Consider the following 21,016-nt stretch of genomic DNA (forward strand, 5'->3'; position numbering starts at 1 on the left):
GCCTATATGATGAAATTACACTTTAATGACTTTAAGCTACATTTTTAACTATTTTTTGTTGAGAAAAAAACAAAAGAACACACCCAATGGACGCCCAAATAAAAAGGAATAAGCAATGGCGACGATCGATGATGCGAAGGTGGGTGATGGCAAGGAAGGAAAGAAAATCGATAATAATAATGACAATTATGACAGAAGTTGGCCCTCGATGCCGTCTAACCGAACTAAATATCTTAGGTTAAGGTTTAAAACTTGATGATCAATTTAGGCTACCTTTCAAACACTCTTTTAATATTCATTTCTCTATGGCCAGCACTCCAGCAGCACCTTTGACGATAAATGAAAAAGCGATATTTGGAAATTTGGAATATAACATTTCTCTTTATTTTTATGATTATATTATTGGTATTTTCTGTTACACCCAGACAGGAAAAAAATAATGAGTTTAGAAATATCATATCGCAAATATTGGCAACGCTGCCTCGATACTGGTTGTCTCACTTTTACTTATGGGCCTTTAAAATGTGCATCTCCTCGTTTATTGTTAATTGTTTTTTTTAAATTTCAGGTCAGAATATCGCAAAAATGTGGCATTGCTCTTTTACCTAAAGAAAATAATCTCAATATACGAATAAATCTGAAATACGAGATAACATTTTGACACGGACTCGATCTCAGTTCCATAGTTTAATGTCGTAATAAATAAACTGATCTCGGGCCACCCGGCACACTTTAAAAATAATTTTAAGTCAAAGTCAAAATTGACCAGTAGCGCAATTACAATTAGAGTTTTGGTAAAATTTGCAGTGCAGTGAGTGCAACAGTGATCGAATCAACAACACAAGGTTGACCGCATCCCAATCAGATTATTACATAACGGGTCGTCCGGTTATATAACCAAACCAATCGAAAAATTAATAGGTGTGATTTATCGCGCATGTAGTTTACCGGCCTTGTGCGACTTTCAAAAAAAAAAAAAAAAATTGGATCCACACAAAATTTCCACAATCGCTTATCCCGCTAATGTGATTGGTCAAATTTTTAAACAATTAGCGGCATCTGTTAAATTCCACCAATACCGGGTCGTTTTTTTTCCTCCCATTAATTTTTTAATTTGTCCTTTGTTTGGAAACCTTTTGACATGAGTATGAGAGGGAACTTCACGTCAGTCCGACAGATCAAGTCGGCCGTGGGTGAATTTCGTGAGTTTCTTTCGAATACCCAAAGGAAGGGCCTCGCGGGAACCCTAAAATACAGAAATATGGCGGGCGCTGCACCTTCCCTTACTCTGGACAACATGAACCCCAACATTAAAGCCTTGGAATATGCTGTCAGAGGACCCTTGGTCATAAGGGCTGGAGAAATTGAAAAGGAATTGGAGAAAGTAAGTAGTAAGTACTTAACAACTAATGTTGTCAGGACAGGTGAAGGAAGTTTGTTAATATGACATTGATTTGTCCCTTTATCCTTTATGCAATGCTTCTACTCAAAGGGCTGATGCCTTTCCTATTTTGATTGATTGCAAGATGACTGTAGGAAACTACAGAAAATAACAATTTATTAATATTGCATCACCTAAAAACAGCTGACATTTAAAGTAACAATAAATACTTATTGCTAAGTGAGAATAAAATGCAGGAATTCTTTATTTTCAATCCTAAGCATCCATTAACAATAATCCATAAATACACCTTTGTAATGTTTCTGCTTACTATTTTATTTATTAGCCTATTTAAACACTAAGTAGGTCAAAGCTGACTTTATAACTGAAACAGATTCTTCTCAATGGGTGCTTGTCTTTTGAGGGCTTCCATAAGGATCACATGTCTTTTTATTTAAAAACAAATGTGTTTCATGATTTGACCTCTCTATGCTACTATAGAGTATTTATATTATTATTATTAGGCATGTGATAACATTATATAATAATAATATTTATTAAGCATATGACATCTTAAGTTAAACTTTTTAATAGATCATTTACAGATAATTATACAAAGTCAGATCTTGGTAACTTGATTTTCAAGTTCAAAAAATGTTTTATTATCATAGAAAATTACAATTCTGACAACAAAGCAATACAGGAATTTAAATATTACCTAAAATGCAGATGAAACACTAGGAAAAAAAGTTTAAAAAACAAGTTACAAAACAAAAAAAAATAAATAATTGGCTCACAGTATAGTGGGATTTGCTTAAGAGAATATTTTTAAGTTCACTCTTAAAAATTGTAAAACACTTGGATTCCTTCAATGTTTTTGGCAGATGATTATAGATCTTCCTGGTATTGTATAAAATGGAATTTTTGATAAGGGCTAAGTGAGAAATGGGTGTTAGTAAACAGCCTCTCTGCCTTGTATTGTTTACAGTGGGTGCTAGATGTCTGGTTTTCTGTATAATGAAATCAAATAGTTAATTTCCATCGACATCATAACAATGTATAGGAATTGTTAATAAAAAACTATAATGCTAATAAAAATAGTATAAAATTAGTAGCACTCTCCCAATACTGGAGGAATTACCCCAAGCTAATAAGGCATAGGATAGAGTGGAATGCACTGAGGCATAATAAAAGCTTTTAAGTGTATATGCATCTACATAGTCTCAAAGCTGGAAGATGGCATAATTGCTGCGGGACAATCTACTGCACACAGATTCCACCTGAGGATCCCACAATAGATGTCTATCAATTACAATTCCCAAGAACTTTGAGAAGTATTGTTGGATGATGCTACTTGATGACTCCTCTCTAAGGAGTAAGCTCCGGTCCTGAATAGCTTGAATCAACTAGTGGCTTTTGAGTGGATAAACTGATAGTCAGTACCCGAGACAACTGCTGATGTATCGTCGGCAAAAAGTGTTATGCAGTTGTCATTAACCAGGAGACGCAAGTCATTTATAAAAAGTGAAAACAAAATGGGCCCAAGAACACTAGCCTGTGGAACCCCAGTTATGACAGTTGCCCAATCACATATGGTCCCTCCTGACCACTAACTTTCAATCTAACAGCCTGGGTTCTACCTGTCAAATATGATTAAAGTAATAAACAGGATTGTTCAAGAAAAAAAACAGAATGTAATGTCAGCATTTTGTGTTTTAGAAATAGGGGTTTGAGGGATTCCCAGCACATTCTCCTGGCAGCTCTCTTTGGCAAAGCATGCCCTGAAAAAGAAGCTGAGAAATAAGCCCTGATAAGCACATCCCCAAAAAACTATACCATACCACAAGTGACACTTGATTAAAGCAAAGTAAGCCATGCGGGAGGTTTCAAAATCCAGGTTCTTAGAGATGATACTCAATGACAGCCTGATGATAATTTACCTAATAGATTTGTTATGTGGTCATGTTGTTATGTGTCTTTTGAAAGTTAAGTTTTTTTCTATTAGGATACCAAGAATTTTAGAAACTTTACTACAAGTGATTTCATTATCGCTTGTAGTTTGTTTTAGAAACATTATATAAAGGATAATAGGTGACAGTCACACCAGTTCTTAATATATTGAATATCAGAGTTTGTGGTATGCATTAAGATGTCTCTGTTAGGATATGTCTATAAAATGGTTGTGTCATCTGCAAATAAAGTTACAAGTCACAAAACCTGATGGGTCCTAAAACTGATCCTTGCAGAACACCAGATAAATTGTGTTTCAATTTTGATCAAAATTTCCAAGCTTTATAGTTTGCTGCCTATATGATAAATATGATTCAATCCAGAGAAAAGAATTACCTCTAAAGCCATAATGATGATTTATCAACTGGAATAAAGTACAATTATACATACTAAAATTGTACTTTATTTCATTGTGAATATTTGATTTGCACTTTTGAATATATGAGAGTTGGTTTATTTATTGTGCATCAGGGAGCTAAAACATCAAAGATTTTTACAGTAAAACCCAAGACATCTGCAAATTAAAAAAAACTCACACATAACAGTTCTAGTGATTATATTTATTCACAAATATGAAAAAAAATTGCTCTCTGTGTTGCACCACTCGATAACAATTGAACTTAAAGCCATTGAATTCAACAAACTGGGCACAATTTTTTAATTAAAATGTTTTCATTGCATCAATCATCATTAAGAAAAGAAGTGTCCCTAGGTCTAAAATTAATAATAATTTCATTAATTACTGTTAGTCAGTAATCAACATTATCAACAAGTAATGACTGTTCTAAAATAATTTAAATTACTTTGAATCAACATTCAAACATTTTACACAATCACTAGCAACGGGTCAACATTATTAAAATGCAATTGAAAATACATAATATAATGAATTAAAAGTTTGAAATACCTGATTTTTTTTTCAATTTTCAATGTTTTTGTATTTTTTTTTTAATTTTCTGGTTTTTCATTGATATTAATTATAATAAAATATTACATATATATTATCACAAGAATAATTGGTATCTTATCCTAACCAGCAAAGGCTGCTGGTATCAGAGAACAATTACATTAAATATGTATTTATCATTATCTTACATTATAATAATAATACATAGTGATTTTACTACACTTAACAGCTTTTTGAATCAAATAAGAAAACTGTAACTTTCGTACAAACCTAAACAAAAAAGAAAGAAGCAACATTTAGTATAGGACATAAATTACATATGTCAAAAGAAACAATACTTTGCTAGTGTAAATAGAGTATATATGCATAATTTATGTTGTAAGAAATGCAGTTGCGAGGTTAAAAAAATATTTACTATAGTAACTCGTTTAAAATTTAGATCTATTTAAGGTGATAATAAGCTGCAATATAATTCTATTGCAAATGAGAACCATCTTGTATATTACAAGTCAGTTTAATCTAATTGTAATTAAATCGTAATGTAAATGAGTCTCCAAGTAAAGAGTTCAACTATCTATATGTTAATTAAAATTATATTTGTTATGTGGCATTAAAGAATAAGATTGGGTGATTTTAACCTTTGGCATTTACTATTTTGTTTTCTCAGCATTATCTGTTTATATTTATGTATCTCTTCTGATAATGTTGTTCATTGTTATTAGGCATATGGTAATTTTTCTTAATTTTATAAATTAAAAAATACTGATTTCGGTACTTTTAAAACAAATCATAATATCATGTTTAATTTAATACAGGGTTTGAGTTCATTCAGTGTTAAGGTCAATTCTAAAAAACCTCTCATATACATATAATTCATTTTAAAATGAGTTAGTTGCCAAGCAAACAGCATGGAAAGTTTATCTGTCATACCTACTGGCTACACACAAAAATCTATTTATAGATTATCAATCATATTCCAAAGCTAGATTCCATTTTATAAATTATGCCTATTATTATTTTTTGTTACTGTTAATTGGCTCATAACAGCTTCAGATTACATTGAATTTATTGAGGTTTTCCTAAAACTACAGAAAGTTTTATGTAAAGATGAGATATCTGACAATAATTTTTACTATAAATATATTTTTTGTGAGCATTTTTATCATTATGGTCATATACTTTGCAATATCTAATCAAAATTCTGTTATAAACCAATCACTTAACAAATAATATTCCATGTCATGATAAGATTGTTGAAATAATCTAAAGCAGTTGAGGTTCTGATTGTAATAAAATATATTACTATCTATAATATTACTTCACAGTAAAGGATATTGAATTTTTTTATGATGTAAAGATCATATGAAACTCTTATTTTCAGACAAGGCTTTTAATAGGCATCACAAATGTACAGTTGATCCATGAATTGAATTGATGACAAAAATGTTAAAAAAAAATTACTTCAAATATTTTTATCCCTATAAAATTTTAACAAGTTGCATAGTTTCTCAGCTCAAGCAAGTTCTATTTTTACACAAAGAATTTTGCTACATACATTTTTTAAACCTGTATAACATTTGTTATGTAGTTATAATTCGATTGAATAAATTATTTAAAAGTTTGAGAAGAAACCAGATTTTGAAACAAACCAAATGAAACCCAAATTCTCGTTTTCTGCCAGGGTGTCAACAAACCATTCAAAGAAGTTTTAAAGGCAAACATTGGCGACTGTCATGCCATGGGACAACAACCAATCACGTTTATCAGAGAAGTGTTGGCGTTGGTTTCTTTGCCGAAACTTTTAGACGACCCTAGGTTTCCGGAAGATGCTAAAGAACGGGCCAGAACAATTCTGAAAGGCTGTAGAGGCCACTCTGTTGGATCATATACAGACTCTCCTGGAATAGAAGTCATTAGAAAACATGTTGCCGAGTATATTGAGAGGAGGGATGGACATCCTTCTGATTGGCAAAATGTTTTTATAAGTGCAGGTAAAAAAAAACTTTTTTCTTAGCATTCAGGGTGGTGCATAAAACCTTAAATTTTTAAAAATATAAATAAAACTCGTTTCGATTTTAGGAGCTAGTGATTCAATCAAGAACGTTTTGAAACTTTTAATTTGCCCAGTTAATGGCAAGCCCCCTGGTGGCTTGATCCCCATCCCCCAATATCCTTTGTATTCAGCCACATTCGCCGAGTTTGGCATCAATCAAATAGGTTATTATTTGGACGAATCTAGAAATTGGGGACTAGATATTGCTGAACTTCAGGTGTGTGATTGATTTATTTTTGTTTTGTGCTAATTGAAACATTATCACAATTAGAGGGCAATTACCGAGGCAAGAAAAGTTTGCAATCCCAGAGCCCTGGTGGTCATCAATCCAGGCAACCCCACTGGCAGCGTCTTGTCCAGAGAAAATATTGAGGAAGTTATCAAATTTGCTTATAAGGAAAAACTGTTCTTATTAGCCGATGAAGTATATCAAGATAATGTGTATGCTGAAGGATGCAAGTTCCATTCATTCAAAAAGGTTTGACTTTGTTATTTAAAACAAAATAAAATTTTAGTAATTTAAGGTTTTGATTCTAGGTTTTAGTTGAAATGGGAGAACCTTATAGCAGCATGGAGCTGGCCAGTTTTATGTCATGCTCCAAGGGGTACATGGGAGAATGTGGATTGAGAGGAGGTTATGCTGAGGTACAGATCATTTTGTAAAACGGTTTACAAAAATGTGATTTTTTCTGATTTTCCAGGTAATCAATATGGATCCTGAAGTTAAAAAAATGTATATGAAAGCTATGAGTGCTATGTTGTGCCCGACTGTATTAGGTCAGGCTTGCTTGGATACTGTTGTCAAACCACCACAGCCTGGAGAACCTAGTTATGAACGTTTTATTAAGGAAAAGCAAGGTGTCTTAGATGATCTTAAGGTAAAAAATAAAAAAGGTTTATTATATAATACAAAAATTTGTAGATAACTTCGTAGCAGCGATTTCAACGTCAAAAATAGTTTTATTATGATAACATAGATATTATTGACAAAGCCGTTAGCTAAACAAAAATTTAGTATCAATATTATTTAGATAGATATAGAAACAAATTCCTCTGAGTTTTAAAATCTTTTATTTATTAAATTTACAATAATAATGAAGTTAACATGTTATAACAAATTATATGGCAAGAATTATTAATTCAGAGGGAAAGTTAGTGACCCAAAAGTACAGGTTTAGAGTAGTTGGATGAAAATAAATCACAGATGTCGATTTTTGTGTTTTCATCGATGTTTCGACAACTTATATTATTTTGAGGATGCTAAAAATGTTTCAAAACAACAATGAGGTACAGTTACAAAAAAGTACTAATATGTAAAATGCAGTTACAAAAGCAATAATTAGAAAAATTTTAAAATAATATTAAATAAAAAACCGAAATCTCAATTATTTATTGAAAAAAGAAACAAAAAAACCAAGTAGTAAGGATGAAGCAAAAATATTTTTCTATCCCTGTCGGTTCATAGCTATCTGATCTGGTAATTTTTTGGATATTATCACTCCATCTCTTTCAAGGCATGCCAACACAGGAAAGATATCTCTCGGTTCTGTTATATCTTCCAATATGGATACTTATGTACTCTGAATATCTCTATTTTTGCTGCCCTACTAGTTTGCTCACATCTAATAGTTTTATTCTTTTTGTGAATTCTGCTTTTCGAACTCTATCTCATAAACTAATTCCCACCATCGCCTTTTCCATTGTTTATTGAAGCAGCATTAATAAGTGCTACTGAATTTAAGAATGAATTCGAGTTTACCAAAAGCTGCTCAGTTAAGGCTTATTCTTCTAGAAATTTGTTGAATAATTTGCATTTTAGGACCTAAATATGTGTATGCTCCCTAAGTTTTCTATTATTTTGTTTTAATTTGTATTCTAGACTCTATTTCTGACAAGTTCATTTCAAATCGCGTCTGAGATGATGAAGTTCTTGTATCGTACATTGGTTATTGAGTTCTCATTAATAACTGATTATCCTAATATCGTCCGCAAATATTAGTTATGTTGCGACTCATGATAATATCCGATATATGATCATATCCGAAGTTAAAAATATTAAATTTCTGTCTAATCATCCTGAAAAAAAAGATTTTTATCGTATTATTTTTCTTTGTGCGCTCTAAATGAATATTTAAAGTAGGTAAACATGTATTTTGGGCGTTTAATTATTTTTTTCGCATGGGAATTTTGGGGTAACCGTTATTAGAATCCGGAAAAAAAAACACCTTCATAAAAAGAAAATTAGTAAATCAAGTGAATATTTATTTTTTCCGCCTTTAATATAAGGCGCTTATATAAAATAATTCTGTGTTTATTCAAATCTAACTTCTCTTGAAAAGTTATTTATTGATATAGAGACTAAAAAGAGGTAATTAGCGTTAAAGTACATTTAAACTAGCATAAAAATAATATATAGAACAAATAATTTGACACCCTTGGTTTTTTGCTAGAAGTTTGAAAATACGAAAACTGTATTAAATACTCTACGGTTTTTTTATTCATTGGAACGTTTTCAAATTATTGGATATTATTACATGGTTTTTAAAGGAAACCTATTTAATTAATTAGTCAATAAGCGTTACTAAACTTTTTTTAATGATGTGAGGGATACAATGTTAATCAGAATTCTGAAATTGTCGGCCTTTTATTTGCATGCTTTTCATTACTACTGTAAAATAATGTTTATTATTTTTTTCAGCTCAGAGCTAAAATGGTTGCAGACACATTCAATTCAATGGAAGGGTTCAGCTGTAACACCGTTCAAGGCGCAATGTACGCCTTTCCCAGAATAACTCTACCCCCCAAAGCTATCGAACAAGCGAAGAAAGAAGGAAAACACGCCGACGTGTTCTACGCTTTTGAATTATTAGAAAATACCGGTATTTGTATAGTACCCGGTTCCGGTTTCGGACAACAACCCGGTACTTATCACTTTAGGACCACTATTTTACCACAAACCGAAAAACTGAAAGCCATGCTTGCCAAGTTCGAGGAATTCCAGGCTTCTTTTATGAAAAAGTATTCGTAACTTTAAAATGTCGCCGTTAGTCGGGTTCTAGTAATAACATGTTGGTCTGTCGCAAAGCAATTATTATTATTATTATTCGAGTAATTCATTTGTAAATTAATTGAATATTTCCGCTGTGTTGGGATGTTTCACATTTTTATAGATCCTGCTAAAATTGTGGATCAAATTGGCTTTTATTATATAATACTGTTTATATGTGTGCATGACCCACTTTTTTTGACTTTAAAGATTTTCTTTTTGATTGTTTTTAATAAATATTAAGCTCGATGTATACTCTCTTCCTTTTGTTTAAAATGTTTACTGCGATTTTGTTGGTGGTTATATTTTGTTTTTAAGTTAATTATTGAAAATATTACTGTATTGTGAAAAAGTGATTGTATGACATTAAAAATGTATTGTTGCACGAATTTTTTTTATTTTTTTTAGACAAAATTTCTTTGTATGCTTTTTGCAAAATCTTTTGCCCGGGACATAACAAAAGTTGTTTATTTATCATATAATTAAAGATAATGCGATTTTATTAAAATTCCGATCAGTCTTGTTTTAGTGTTATACCGGATGTCAACAATATTACTAGCCAAAGCGGTAACATCAAAACATTTTGGCTAATTTTAAGGTTGCGTGATGTTTTCCCAACTAGCAATTTTAGTTACGGCTACAACATTGTTTGACTATATTACTTTATTCAAGTAATAAATCGGTAACTGGTACCAAAAAAATATCTTATTAGTTTAAATAACTGCCAAGTAAAAAATAGTAGTAAGAAATACGTAATATTACAGTAATTATTACTTTGCGGTAACTCTGATGGTAGCTGATACCGCTTAGCGAACTGACCTAATTACCTTTACAACGTCGTTACTATAAGGTAGGAAATATTGGTCGGTGGGACGATTAAATGTGAACTTTTAAGTAAGCGCGATTACAAAGCTAAATTTCAAGTTCTTGCGACTACATAGGAACATCAAAATATTACCACGCAGTAATACACTTTGAAGTAATATTATCAGTAACAAGACCGAAATAGTTACCCTTATTTCTTCTTTAAAGTAATATTTACCACCTTGGCTATTAAAGCAAATTACCTTTAAGTAATTATTTCTACTATGCAGTAAAATATACTTTATAGTAGCATTTTTTTTAAATAATTTACTTATTCGTAAGTCATTTTTACTTTGAAGTAACAAAAGAAACTTCTTGGTAACTCTAACAACAATTCGCCATATTTTTTTTAATTATTTGACTCCATTTTGTGAAAAGGTATTGCACGATTTTATGAATTTGCTAAAATCGGAATACTTTTACATTTTATGGAATTTTTATTAAATTATAGACTTCTTATATTCATAGGAGTAAAGAGGAGTGAAAAGAGTTATCTACCTTCTTTAAAAAATTAAATTTAAATATTTAGACTTGGTATATTTTTTTGTTAAAAGTCATTATTTAAATGAGGCGTTCTTTATTTTCGTCCTATATTGCCTATGTTTAACAGTAAAATTTGCTTCGTTTACATTTTTCCACTCCGGTAAGCGATAATATCAGCTATATTAAATACAATATGAAGTAGATTAACCCCGATACAACGCCATCACTTAGAATAAAGACGGACATATAAAATTTTTTTGTGTTGACAAAGAAAATCAAAATGTTTGCATAATATTGTCTCAGTAACTTCTTAGTAACTAGCACTGCACAATTACTACTTTATGACATCCCGAAAACCACTATGGGACGTTAAAAAGAAGTTCCCGGGACGATAGAATTACGTATTTGCTACAGCAAAATCATTCCCAATTTTGGTAAAAAAGTGGTAACAGAACGGTGCCTAAACGGTTCCCGCGACTAGTAACCACAACTTTAAAGTATTCTTTATAGTCGCGATTATGTAGCTGTTGCCAAAAATGCTATATTTTATAGTTGGGTTTATCGTTAAGAAATATATTTTGCTCTATGAAGTAATTAATAACAACTGATATTAATAAGAAAATCTCATCCATTTTTCACAAAGAGACCGACGTATACAACAGACGAAAAACAATGAAAAACAAAAAGTCACGGTCTCACAACATTTACTTAAAGCTAAACGTGTTTCGCTCTATTCAGAGCATCATCAGGCCTTAAAAAGCCACTAACGTTGGCATAAACATGTTTATTTACTGTAAATGTGTATGTTTATTTAGTAAATAAACATGTTTATTTACTGTTTTGCCAACGTTAGTGGCTTTTTAAGGACTGATGATGCTCTGAATAGAGCGAAACACGTGTAGCTTTAAGTAAATGTTGTGAGACCGTGACTTTGTGTTTTTCATTGTTTTTCGTCAAGTGATATTAACTTGCTTTTTTTTAATGAAATGTCCTGCATATATTGAGCGTTTTGAAATTCCTGAACAAATCTACTTTGGAATAACTGCAATAATTTCAAATTTTACTTCACTGAAGAAAAAAATATATTTTGGATTAAAAAATAAAACGAAAGAAATTTTTTTCTCAAGAATCTTACTTCCGCTATAACCGGAAATACATTGAAGGTCGATATTTAAAGTTCTTCTCTTCAACCTTTTAATACAAACTAGTGCAGAACTTGCTGAAAAGTACTGATCTTTTCCCTAAGAGATACACTATACAGGGTGTCCGCTAATTAATGGTACATGGAGAAACCACAGACTCCTGATGTAAAAATATTACGATTTAACTATATTTACGTATATCCAAAAGTTGATATTAACTGAGATACAGGGTGTTAAACTTAAAACTTTTTTTTTGTTTTTTCCCAATAACTTTAACAAAAGTTAACTTTTTTTCACAAAAATTTGTAGTTAGGGGTTTTTTAGGTCGAGAAATTCATTTTTTTAACAAATTGAGTGTACAATGTAGGGGGCGCTGTCTGCGACATCTTTTTCTCTTTCATAAGGTCATAACTTTTTTGTGCTTAACTGTATTTAAGTTTTTATTGAAAATAATATTTTTTTCATATTTTTTACGTCTTTTCTACTTTCGGGTCGCTTAGAGTCGCCGTTTTCGAGATATCTGCCTTCAAATTATTTAGTACAGCAGCTCAAGCAAGCAATAATGTCTTGTTACTCTTTACCAATAATTTTTTACATCATAAATAATGTTTTAGTATAAGTCATTGAGAATAATGCAGACAAAAATTGGATTATCATTTAATTAACTTTATTTAAAATAACTATGACACTAGAAAATCTATTGAAAGAAAATAACATTAACGAAAACAAACTTAACTATACGACTGATAACTTTTCCATTTTGAAACTGTGACGAGATTTAGTAAAAAAATAGATCTGCTTTTGACAAAAACTGTTCAAAATGTCTACCATTCACTTCAATACATTTAACAGTTCTTTTGCTGAAAGATCTCCTAATTCTAAAAAATAATTGTTCGTTTCGTAGCTTTTGTGCAGTATATAAAATTCTCTGCCATAGTTCTTCTCTGGAATTCACTATTTCTTTGTAAACGAGCGACTTCATATAGCCCCATACACAAAAATCCAGCGGGTTAAAATCGGGACTTCGCGCCGGCCATGGCCTCTGGCTCCCACGACCTATCCAGCGATTAGGAAAACGGTTGTTCAGGTACTCTCTGACAGCTCTAGAGAAGTGTGCTGGCGCTCCGTCTTGCATGAAATACATATGTTGCCTTATGTCCAGCGGAATATCATCGAGAAAATCTGGTAAATGTGTTTCTAGGAACTCAAGGTAGAGTTCCCCGTTTAAATTGGGCGGTAGTTCGGAAGGGCTCAATAAATAATTATCGATTATACCACACCAATTTTGAATTCATGTTGGAAATGACGTTCGTGTACTGAATGTGAATTTTGTAATGCCCATGAGTGTTTATTTCTAAAATTGAAAATGCCTCTACGTGTAAACGTTGCTTCATCAGTAAATAGTATCTTATTCAGAAACATGGGGTCGGCATTTATTTGGGCACGGCAAAAACGGGCAAATTCTATCCTGGGCGCAAAATCATTTTCTAATAAATTTTGCACAGGAGTGAAATGATACGGATAAAGACCCTCTTCGTGAAATATTTTACAAATGGATGACTTGCCTACTCCAGTTGCCGCAGCAGCATGTCTTGCACTTATTTCCGGATTTTCAGCCACGCGGACCAGAATTTCTTCTTCTTGTTCTGGAGTTATAACCTTCGGGCGCCCTGCGGAATTCCGTTTAGGACGAAATGATCCGATTTTTGAAGATCTTGAAATCAGGTTGTCTTCGATTTGGATAGAGTTCTGAATATCGTCTATAGGCTTCGCGTCCATTAAAATTTGCCTGCGCATATACACACAACATATCCCTCATTTCGGCATTTGAAAAAAGATTGTGCCTCGGCATTGTTTTTAAAAATTCAACAAAACAGTAAACTGGATGCAAAATCACAGAAAACACTAATTAAATATTTTCTGACAACTTTAAACTAATCAACAAACAACAACAACATGGCGGTTTCCTAACAACTGCGTCTCTAAAGTTCATTTGCTTTCTCATAGCTTACTTTAAAAAAGCGAATTATTTCCCGATTATATTAATTATTCAGCCGGGGTCGAGTGCATGGTGCACTAAATAATTTAAATACAAATATCTCCAAAACGGTAACTCTGAGCGACTTCAACTTAGTATACCTTTTTTACGTAAAAAATATGAAAAAAGTATTATTTTCAATAAAAACTTCAATACAGTTAAGCACAAAAAAGTTATGATCTTATGAAAGAGAAAAAGATGTCGCAGACAGCGTCCCCTACATTGTACACTCAATTTGTTAAAAAAATGAATTTCTCGACCTAAAAAACCCCTAACTACAATTTTTTGTGAAAAAAAGTTAACTTTTGTTAAAGTTATTGGGGAAAAACAAAAAAAAAGTTCTAAGTTTAACACCCTGTAACTCAGTTAATATCAACTTTTGGATATAGGTAAATATAGTTAAATCGTAATATTTTTACATCAGGAGTCTGTGGTTTTTCCATGTACCATTAATTAGCGGACAACCTGTATACTTTTTGTTCGAAAATTATATAATGTGTATGTCTATCAGATTATAAAACAAACCGTTCACAATAAACTTGAACAAATACTTACAAGAGGAAAATTATTTTAGAATACTATTACATTAAAAATGTGCAGAATATTTTGTTCACAACAAAAAGGGAAATTCGCGAAATTGCTGTTTACGGTTTCGTCAAAGGTAACATTAAATCGAGAAATTCATCAATTTTCCCAAAGATGCTGGTCATACGTTTTATAAGAAGCAACAACACAAAACTTACACCAGCACATAAACATTTAATAAAAAGTCGAAAGATACATGTTTCGCACAACTAGCGCATCATCAGACCTACAATAATGATGATATAACATGAAGAAATGATACATGAGAGTGTCACTTTATTGTAAGCTTTGTTTATTTATATGTTAGGTGTTATGGTACATCATCATAATTATTGTAGGTCTGATGATGAAACATGTAATCTTCGCCATTTTTATTAAATGTTTCTGATGCTGTAGATTTTTAATTGTTGCTTTTTATAAAAAGGTAACATTGCCATAATGTAACAAAACTTTCTGAAATTCTTGATATTTAGCTCTGGACAGGAATATTTTGAACCCCAATACATTTTTTAGAAGACGAACCGAAGGTCGAACAGGGATTCATAGAAAATATTTCATTCACTGACGAGTAATCGTTTTCATGGACTCACATTCCATCTGTAAGTCACTCTACAGAAAAAAAAATTAAATATTGCAGTCAAAAATGCAGTACCCTCAAAAAATTAATGTATAGGTCAACATTTTAGAAAAATTCTACTTTTCAACGGCTAAATATAAATTTGGAACCATGGAAGCCAATAATGCCAACATGTTTTTTACAACTAGCTTCATCTCATTGTTAGCATAATGGGCACGATTAAATGGCCTCCGAGACCTCCCGATTTATCTCCAACTGATTTTCACTTTTGGGGATATATTATGGATAAAAATTATAGGCGCCATCATGAACATGCTTTTAATTTAGATAAACTTTTGAAAGCGTCAGACCAAAACTTCAATTTAATACAGAAATTACTTTATTTACAAAAATCCGTTGCAATTCCAAAAAAAAAAACATCTATTCTTCAAAACGGAGCAAAGGTTTAAAAAGAATCTATTTTACGCCTGTTACAATAGTTATCAAAACCACAGGATAAGGTACCAATTAACTTGCTTTGTTAATATACAACATATGAACATTTTAAGGTTAAGTTATCACAGAGTTTGAAATAGCAACAAAAAAACATTCGAGAATATCAAAGTCTTAACCTAAACTTTCCTACTAAACACAAATGGTCCGAACCCATTAAACTGTTTGGTATTTTCATATTTCCCAGTTCACTTCTTAGTGGTAACCTATATCGAGATAACAATATTAACTTATGGTCTTCTATTACGTTTTCTTGTTTCTTTCCGCTGTAGAAAATATAGTCCACCGTCACCCATTCATTTTGAAACGTTGTACCTAAAAATTGCTTAAAATAACGTGGCAAATTCACTTTTATTTCGCAAATAAACCTTCTGGATTTTCAGAACTTCCATGATTGTATACTGATTTAAATGCAAAAGGATGTTTTAACGTGCCAGAACAAAATTTCGCTATATTTTTAACTTCTTTTGGAATCACAGAGTCCGAACCTTGTGGCAATTTTTTATCAGTGTTACGGATACTTATAAGAGCATATTCTTCGAGTCTGCTTATATCTTTTTTCGTGGCTCTTTTTTCTATCAGACGTTCGTGTTGACATTCATCCGTTATTTGAAGGTCCGTAGGAACTATAAAGAAAGGAAATGGTTAACGTGACTTAATTTGATATTAACTTTATTGGTCAAACAAACAGACAAAATTTACCCATATGAAGGATTTTACGAACAGCTGATATATTCGCGGCTGTTAGGATCCTTAATTACAAAGTGTGATTTTTATTTACGTTATTATCAATAAAAAAAGGGTTTACAATTTAAACAAATTTAATGTTCTTAATAATGCCAACAAAATTAGATATTATTTTCTCTCAATTTAGTCGAATTGCTGACGAAAGTCAGTTATTTCAAATCAATTTTTAGAAAATCAGTTATGTTTATTACTGGTATGTATACAAATACAAATCATTTTGATTCCAAAAATCCATAAAAAAAAACAAAAGGTTTTTTAATATCTAGAAAACCAAGAATTTGAGAAATTATTTAAGACGTGACCCAAAAAACTACTATTTTAATATTACTACACTATTTAGCGATAAACTTTTAATAATACAAACCAACAAAAAATGTAGGTAGTTTTGAAAAAAAAGTCTTAAAAATCCTATTTATTCTTAACATCCTGTACACCTATATTTGATATAGATAGTATAAATTATAAGAAAAACAGATTTCAAAAGCAGATAATAACCTTTCAATGATTTTTATCCATATAAGGTCAACTCAACAATTAAACTATAGGTGTAAGAGATTACAGAAATCTTATCGATTTAATATCGAAATCGACCATTGTTACAGAAACAATTACAATGTTTTATTACTTGGAAATGTTATTTGAAAAAAATACTTACCTAACACCTTTCCATGCGCTGGACTTTGTACTTTCTGTAATTTCCTCGCTTCTAAATGGTCAAATTTTAAAATTCCTTTGGTAATAAATTCATAGACGGCAGAATCAGGAGTAGAATTAAAATCGCCCGTTAATATAATTGGCCAATACCGTTCTTTTCCTTTTGAATTCCAACGGAAACTCAATCTTTCAACTTCGGCCAATAAAAGCTGCATCTGGGCTAATCTGACGTCTTGTCTTTTTGGATTGTATAGCAAATGTGTAGTTACAACTAGAAATATTGCCTTATCAATTTAATAACGTAAACAACCAAACTATTCTAAATGTATAAAATAAAATCTTACCTATAAAGGGCTTATTTGGATTATCTTTGGGGCAAAATTTTGCGATAATAGCTATATTATCCCGATCTAAAACAGATATATTTGGCTGGTAGAACTCCACTGTCTCATATTCAAGTAACGTTAATTTATTAGCCCTATAATATACGGCACATCCATCACATCTAACCCCAGTTCGTTTTTTATAAAGTTCTTTGTAACCTATTTCACCCATTTTTCTGTAAATCGAGTAGTTATCGAACAAAGTAACAATACATTTAAAGATTACAGCTATACCTGTAATGGGTGTTTAAATGTGACTGTTGAACTTCTTGCAGGCATAAAATGTCCGGATTTAAAGTTTTAATTTCGTTAAACAGGTTAAGCCATCTAGTTTCCCACTTTTTGCAGTTGCGATTGTGCTTTTTATATAAATACTCATGATCTTCTAGAAGTTTTTGTGCCAGCATATTGTATGACATCAATGAAAAGTCAAAATGTGGTTTATCTGAAGATGTTATTGCTTTTACGTTCTCCCAGCGCCTCTTAGATTGAACCTGAATACATTAATGATTTATGGGTGGTTCTATGGTTCTTTGGTCTTACTTACATTTAGGACTGTAGATATTTCATTTCGGCTTTTAGAGATAGTTCGTCTCATATAATAGCTATTTGAAATAAAAAAATTTATGTTTTAATAAAAAATTTTAGTCAACATATATTTATTAACAAGATGTTAAACTTAAAAAATAATATTGCAATTTCAACAAAAAAAAAGAAATTTTCCCAGATTCAACTAATTTCAAAAGCCCTACAATAACAAATTCTGTGTGACAAGGAAAAACCGTGGAAGGTTGACAACTTTTGTTAATCTATTTTGAGCTGATAATGCTTTGATGATAGAAAATCCAACATTTATGTAAAGTGTTTAGTAAGGACAGACTGTAGAATTTAATATATATAATAATGTACAAGATCTATTAGAGAAATATAATTAAATCTACCACTTTTAAATTTATTTATTAGTGAACCACATTCTGTCATGGAAATAGATCCCTAATTTAAGAGATGGTATAAAAAGCGCCATTTAAAAATTATTTTTTATAATAAATAATGATAACAAAATATATTTTTTTCATATTTTTAATTATATAAAATTCACATACATACCAATGATTTTGTCTTCGGAGGTCAGGTACTATTGGGCCCATATTACCATTTGAAAAGAAGATTCCTTGATTTACATTAGAGGGTGCAGGTATCAAAGGTGTCAAAGGAATGTCAAGGTAATAAGGGCTAGATGGTTCCAATGGCAAGTCGATTGAACTGTTATTAACCTGCATCAATCCTTGAGATTCATTGTGAAAATACTGAGATGGCGGTAATCCGAATTGGTTAAATGATGAACTGAAAGAATTACAAACAATATATGATCCACCTTTAATTTTTTTCTACAAACATTTAATTAAAACAGAAACATAATATGTATTAAGGTTTTTACATAGAATTTAAAAATATGGTAGTATATGGTATGCCATTTAAAATAATGAAGTCTCTATTTTATCTATTTTTGGTATAAGTGAAAATTCCAAAGCTCTCAAGCAAATTTTAGTACTGTTTATGTTTAGTATATACAGCTAAGATTCAAGAAAGTTAATGGTGCTGATTAAAACACAGAGTAATTTAAAAAGAAATGGTTTTGAAATAAAATTGAAGGTAACCTTCAAGGTTTGGGTTGTTCTCTATAGATTTTTGCACATTAACTTTAACATACAGTCCTAGAATACAATGAAAATATAATGAGTTAAATGTAGAATAAACATAAATATAATGAGTTGAACTGTTTCAGACTAAATTAATATAAAAGCATTTTGACTAACATATTTACGAAAAACTTACAACTATTGTTTTACGAAATCTGACAGTATCCAACATTTAAAAAAATTAAACCTTTGAGTTTGTAATACTGGGATCACTGGTACTTTGAATATTTCTTAATTAAATATTTTTAAATAGACTCAGGGAAAACTGCTCCATTTTAATAGTGTTTTTGATGTAGTAATTAAATCTTTTCTATGTCAGAATATGTAGTATGTGATTTTTGAGATTTGTGTGGATGAAAAACCACCCATTGGTTCTATATAATAATAGTCTGTGGATGTCTATCTATTTCAGCACACCGAAATTAATGTGAACATCAACATTATTTTTATTTTGTATGTATTTATTTTTGTTTTAACTTGAATGTTTGTGGTGTTAATCCAATAGCTTTACCGATCTGACGATGCCTTAGGGCGAAACACGTGTAATAATTTTTTTTTAAATAAACATCTTTTGAGACCATTGACTTTGTGTCCCTCTAATCTCTGAATTTTTATTATCACGAGGTCTCTTTGAGAAAAATGGACTACTTTTTTGAATAGTCTGTGGAGCCTATTACCTGATACCTTAATAAAAATAAGAAACCATGAGGGTAATCCCTTCATATTGCTTTATATATTGCAAGTTTACAATAATTAGACAAAGGCTGAAAAAAATAAGTCCTTTCATTAGCATTAATTATCTGCGGAATATCATTTCATAAGGGGCTCTTTGTAACTGTTTGTAAAGGCAAAATTGTTTGGAACAAAAATATATATATTAAAGTTTCATTTTCTTTTGAAAAATCAGCCTAAAAAATATTTCTCATCAATTCAGAGGGGGTGGTGTACTATATGTATAACTGGATTAAAAATCACTGACATATCTATAGGTGAGTCAAGAAACAAACTGTACCTATACAATGTAAAATCAAGTTAAACAAAAAAAAAAAAGTCAAATCGGAATGATTCATTTTTATCTGGATTTAACTTGCTGCTCTGCCTTTATTTGGCCTTGCACATTACCGTTCCTCCTATATGCTATAGTTGAGTGGTGATTATAATTAAAAACTCAAGAAATAGTTCCTAATAACATAACCTATTATTAAAGCAGAATAAATATGTACTAACCTCACATATAAATTTTCTTCGCTTCTAGATTTCCAGCCATAAAAATGATTTCCATAAAAATAACAATTTTGTCGAGGGATCCCAGAATACTCTTCTTCATAAGAATTAAACATACTCCTTTGAAATGACTTAATCCAATTATAAAGCTGCTTTTTAAGGTTCTGCCTTAGTGGCGGTTCTAGGTCAAGTAAGATAAAGATGCCACTGCTCTCCTTAGTCTGTGGATTAAACAAATAAAATGGGCTTAAATACAAGTTTCTATCAACAAATATTTTTATCAAAATATTTCCAGAAAGAGAAATGACACATTTAAGGTGATAAATAACATATAGGACGTCAAAATATATTTCGAAGAAGTACTTAGGTTTTACAGAGAAAATATTAAAATATATTTTCCTACCAGAAGATTTTTCCAAGGAACTATCCATTTCATTTCCCGTTTAAACGGGAAGAAGGTCAGATAGTATTTGAAATGTTGGTTGAAACACTGGGAATTTAAATATCGTTAGTTACCTAATGCATATTAACTTAAGGCCTTTCCATGAGTGGTGACCTTATTTGCCTTTTTCTTTTTTTTTTAATTATTTTTTCCAACGTTTTCTAAACATATGTAATTGACAGACGTGAAATTGTGGCAATAAAGCCACAAAAAACAAAAATATAGATAAAACTATGCTATGTCATTTTTGTGGTATTTTGATATTGAATACTAGTAGAGCCACCAACT

At 31.0% G+C, this 21,016-nt stretch overlaps 2 protein-coding genes across 3 annotated transcripts; one reads left to right on the plus strand and one right to left on the minus strand.

Moving 5' to 3' along the window:
• The first annotated feature begins 664 nt into the window (after positions 1-664).
• On the plus strand, positions 665-9,782 carry LOC126739379 (alanine aminotransferase 1). Its single transcript, XM_050445035.1, has 7 exons — positions 665-1,384; positions 5,980-6,289; positions 6,378-6,568; positions 6,623-6,829; positions 6,889-6,996; positions 7,053-7,229; positions 9,050-9,782. The coding sequence occupies exons 1-7, from the start codon at positions 1,142-1,144 to the stop codon at positions 9,377-9,379; spliced, it is 1,566 nt and encodes a 521-aa protein (XP_050300992.1). The 5' UTR covers positions 665-1,141; the 3' UTR covers positions 9,380-9,782.
• A 5,743-nt stretch (positions 9,783-15,525) lies between these two features.
• LOC126739212 (protein angel) lies at positions 15,526-20,913 on the minus strand. 2 transcript variants are annotated; one of them, XM_050444789.1, is made up of 9 exons: positions 20,690-20,913; positions 20,290-20,507; positions 18,470-18,706; positions 17,910-17,967; positions 17,597-17,856; positions 17,324-17,538; positions 16,981-17,250; positions 15,947-16,204; positions 15,526-15,893 (listed from the first exon to the last, which is right to left on the minus strand). In XM_050444789.1, the coding sequence occupies exons 1-9, from the start codon at positions 20,720-20,722 to the stop codon at positions 15,685-15,687; spliced, it is 1,758 nt and encodes a 585-aa protein (XP_050300746.1). In that variant the 5' UTR covers positions 20,723-20,913; the 3' UTR covers positions 15,526-15,684. The 2 variants fall into 2 exon arrangements, with proteins under 2 accessions (XP_050300746.1, XP_050300747.1); XM_050444790.1 differs by having other exon boundaries at positions 20,803-20,902.
• Between the last annotated feature and the right edge of the window lie 103 nt (positions 20,914-21,016).

The sequence above is a fragment of the Anthonomus grandis genome, chromosome 8 (assembly GCF_022605725.1).
Source record: "Anthonomus grandis grandis chromosome 8, icAntGran1.3, whole genome shotgun sequence".
NCBI classification, from domain to species: domain Eukaryota; kingdom Metazoa; phylum Arthropoda; class Insecta; order Coleoptera; family Curculionidae; genus Anthonomus; species Anthonomus grandis.

Bases quoted from the DNA above. Each gene is read 5' to 3' on its own strand.
- LOC126739379 (XM_050445035.1), top strand. From the start codon at position 1,142: ATGAGTATGAGAGGGAACTTCACGTCAGTCCGACAGATCAAGTCGGCC. The intron at 1,385-5,979 runs GTAAGTAGTAAG...GTTTTCTGCCAG, and splicing joins TTGAAAAGGAATTGGAGAAA to GGTGTCAACAAACCATTCAA. The intron at 6,290-6,377 runs GTAAAAAAAAAC...TTTCGATTTTAG, and splicing joins AAATGTTTTTATAAGTGCAG to GAGCTAGTGATTCAATCAAG.
- LOC126739212 (XM_050444789.1), bottom strand. From the start codon at position 20,722: ATGAAATGGATAGTTCCTTGGAAAAATCTTCTG. The intron at 17,968-18,469 runs GTATGTATGTGA...TATTTCAAATAG, and splicing joins CTCCGAAGACAAAATCATTG to CTATTATATGAGACGAACTA. The intron at 17,251-17,323 runs GTAAGATTTTAT...CAATATTTCTAG, and splicing joins TCCAAATAAGCCCTTTATAG to TTGTAACTACACATTTGCTA.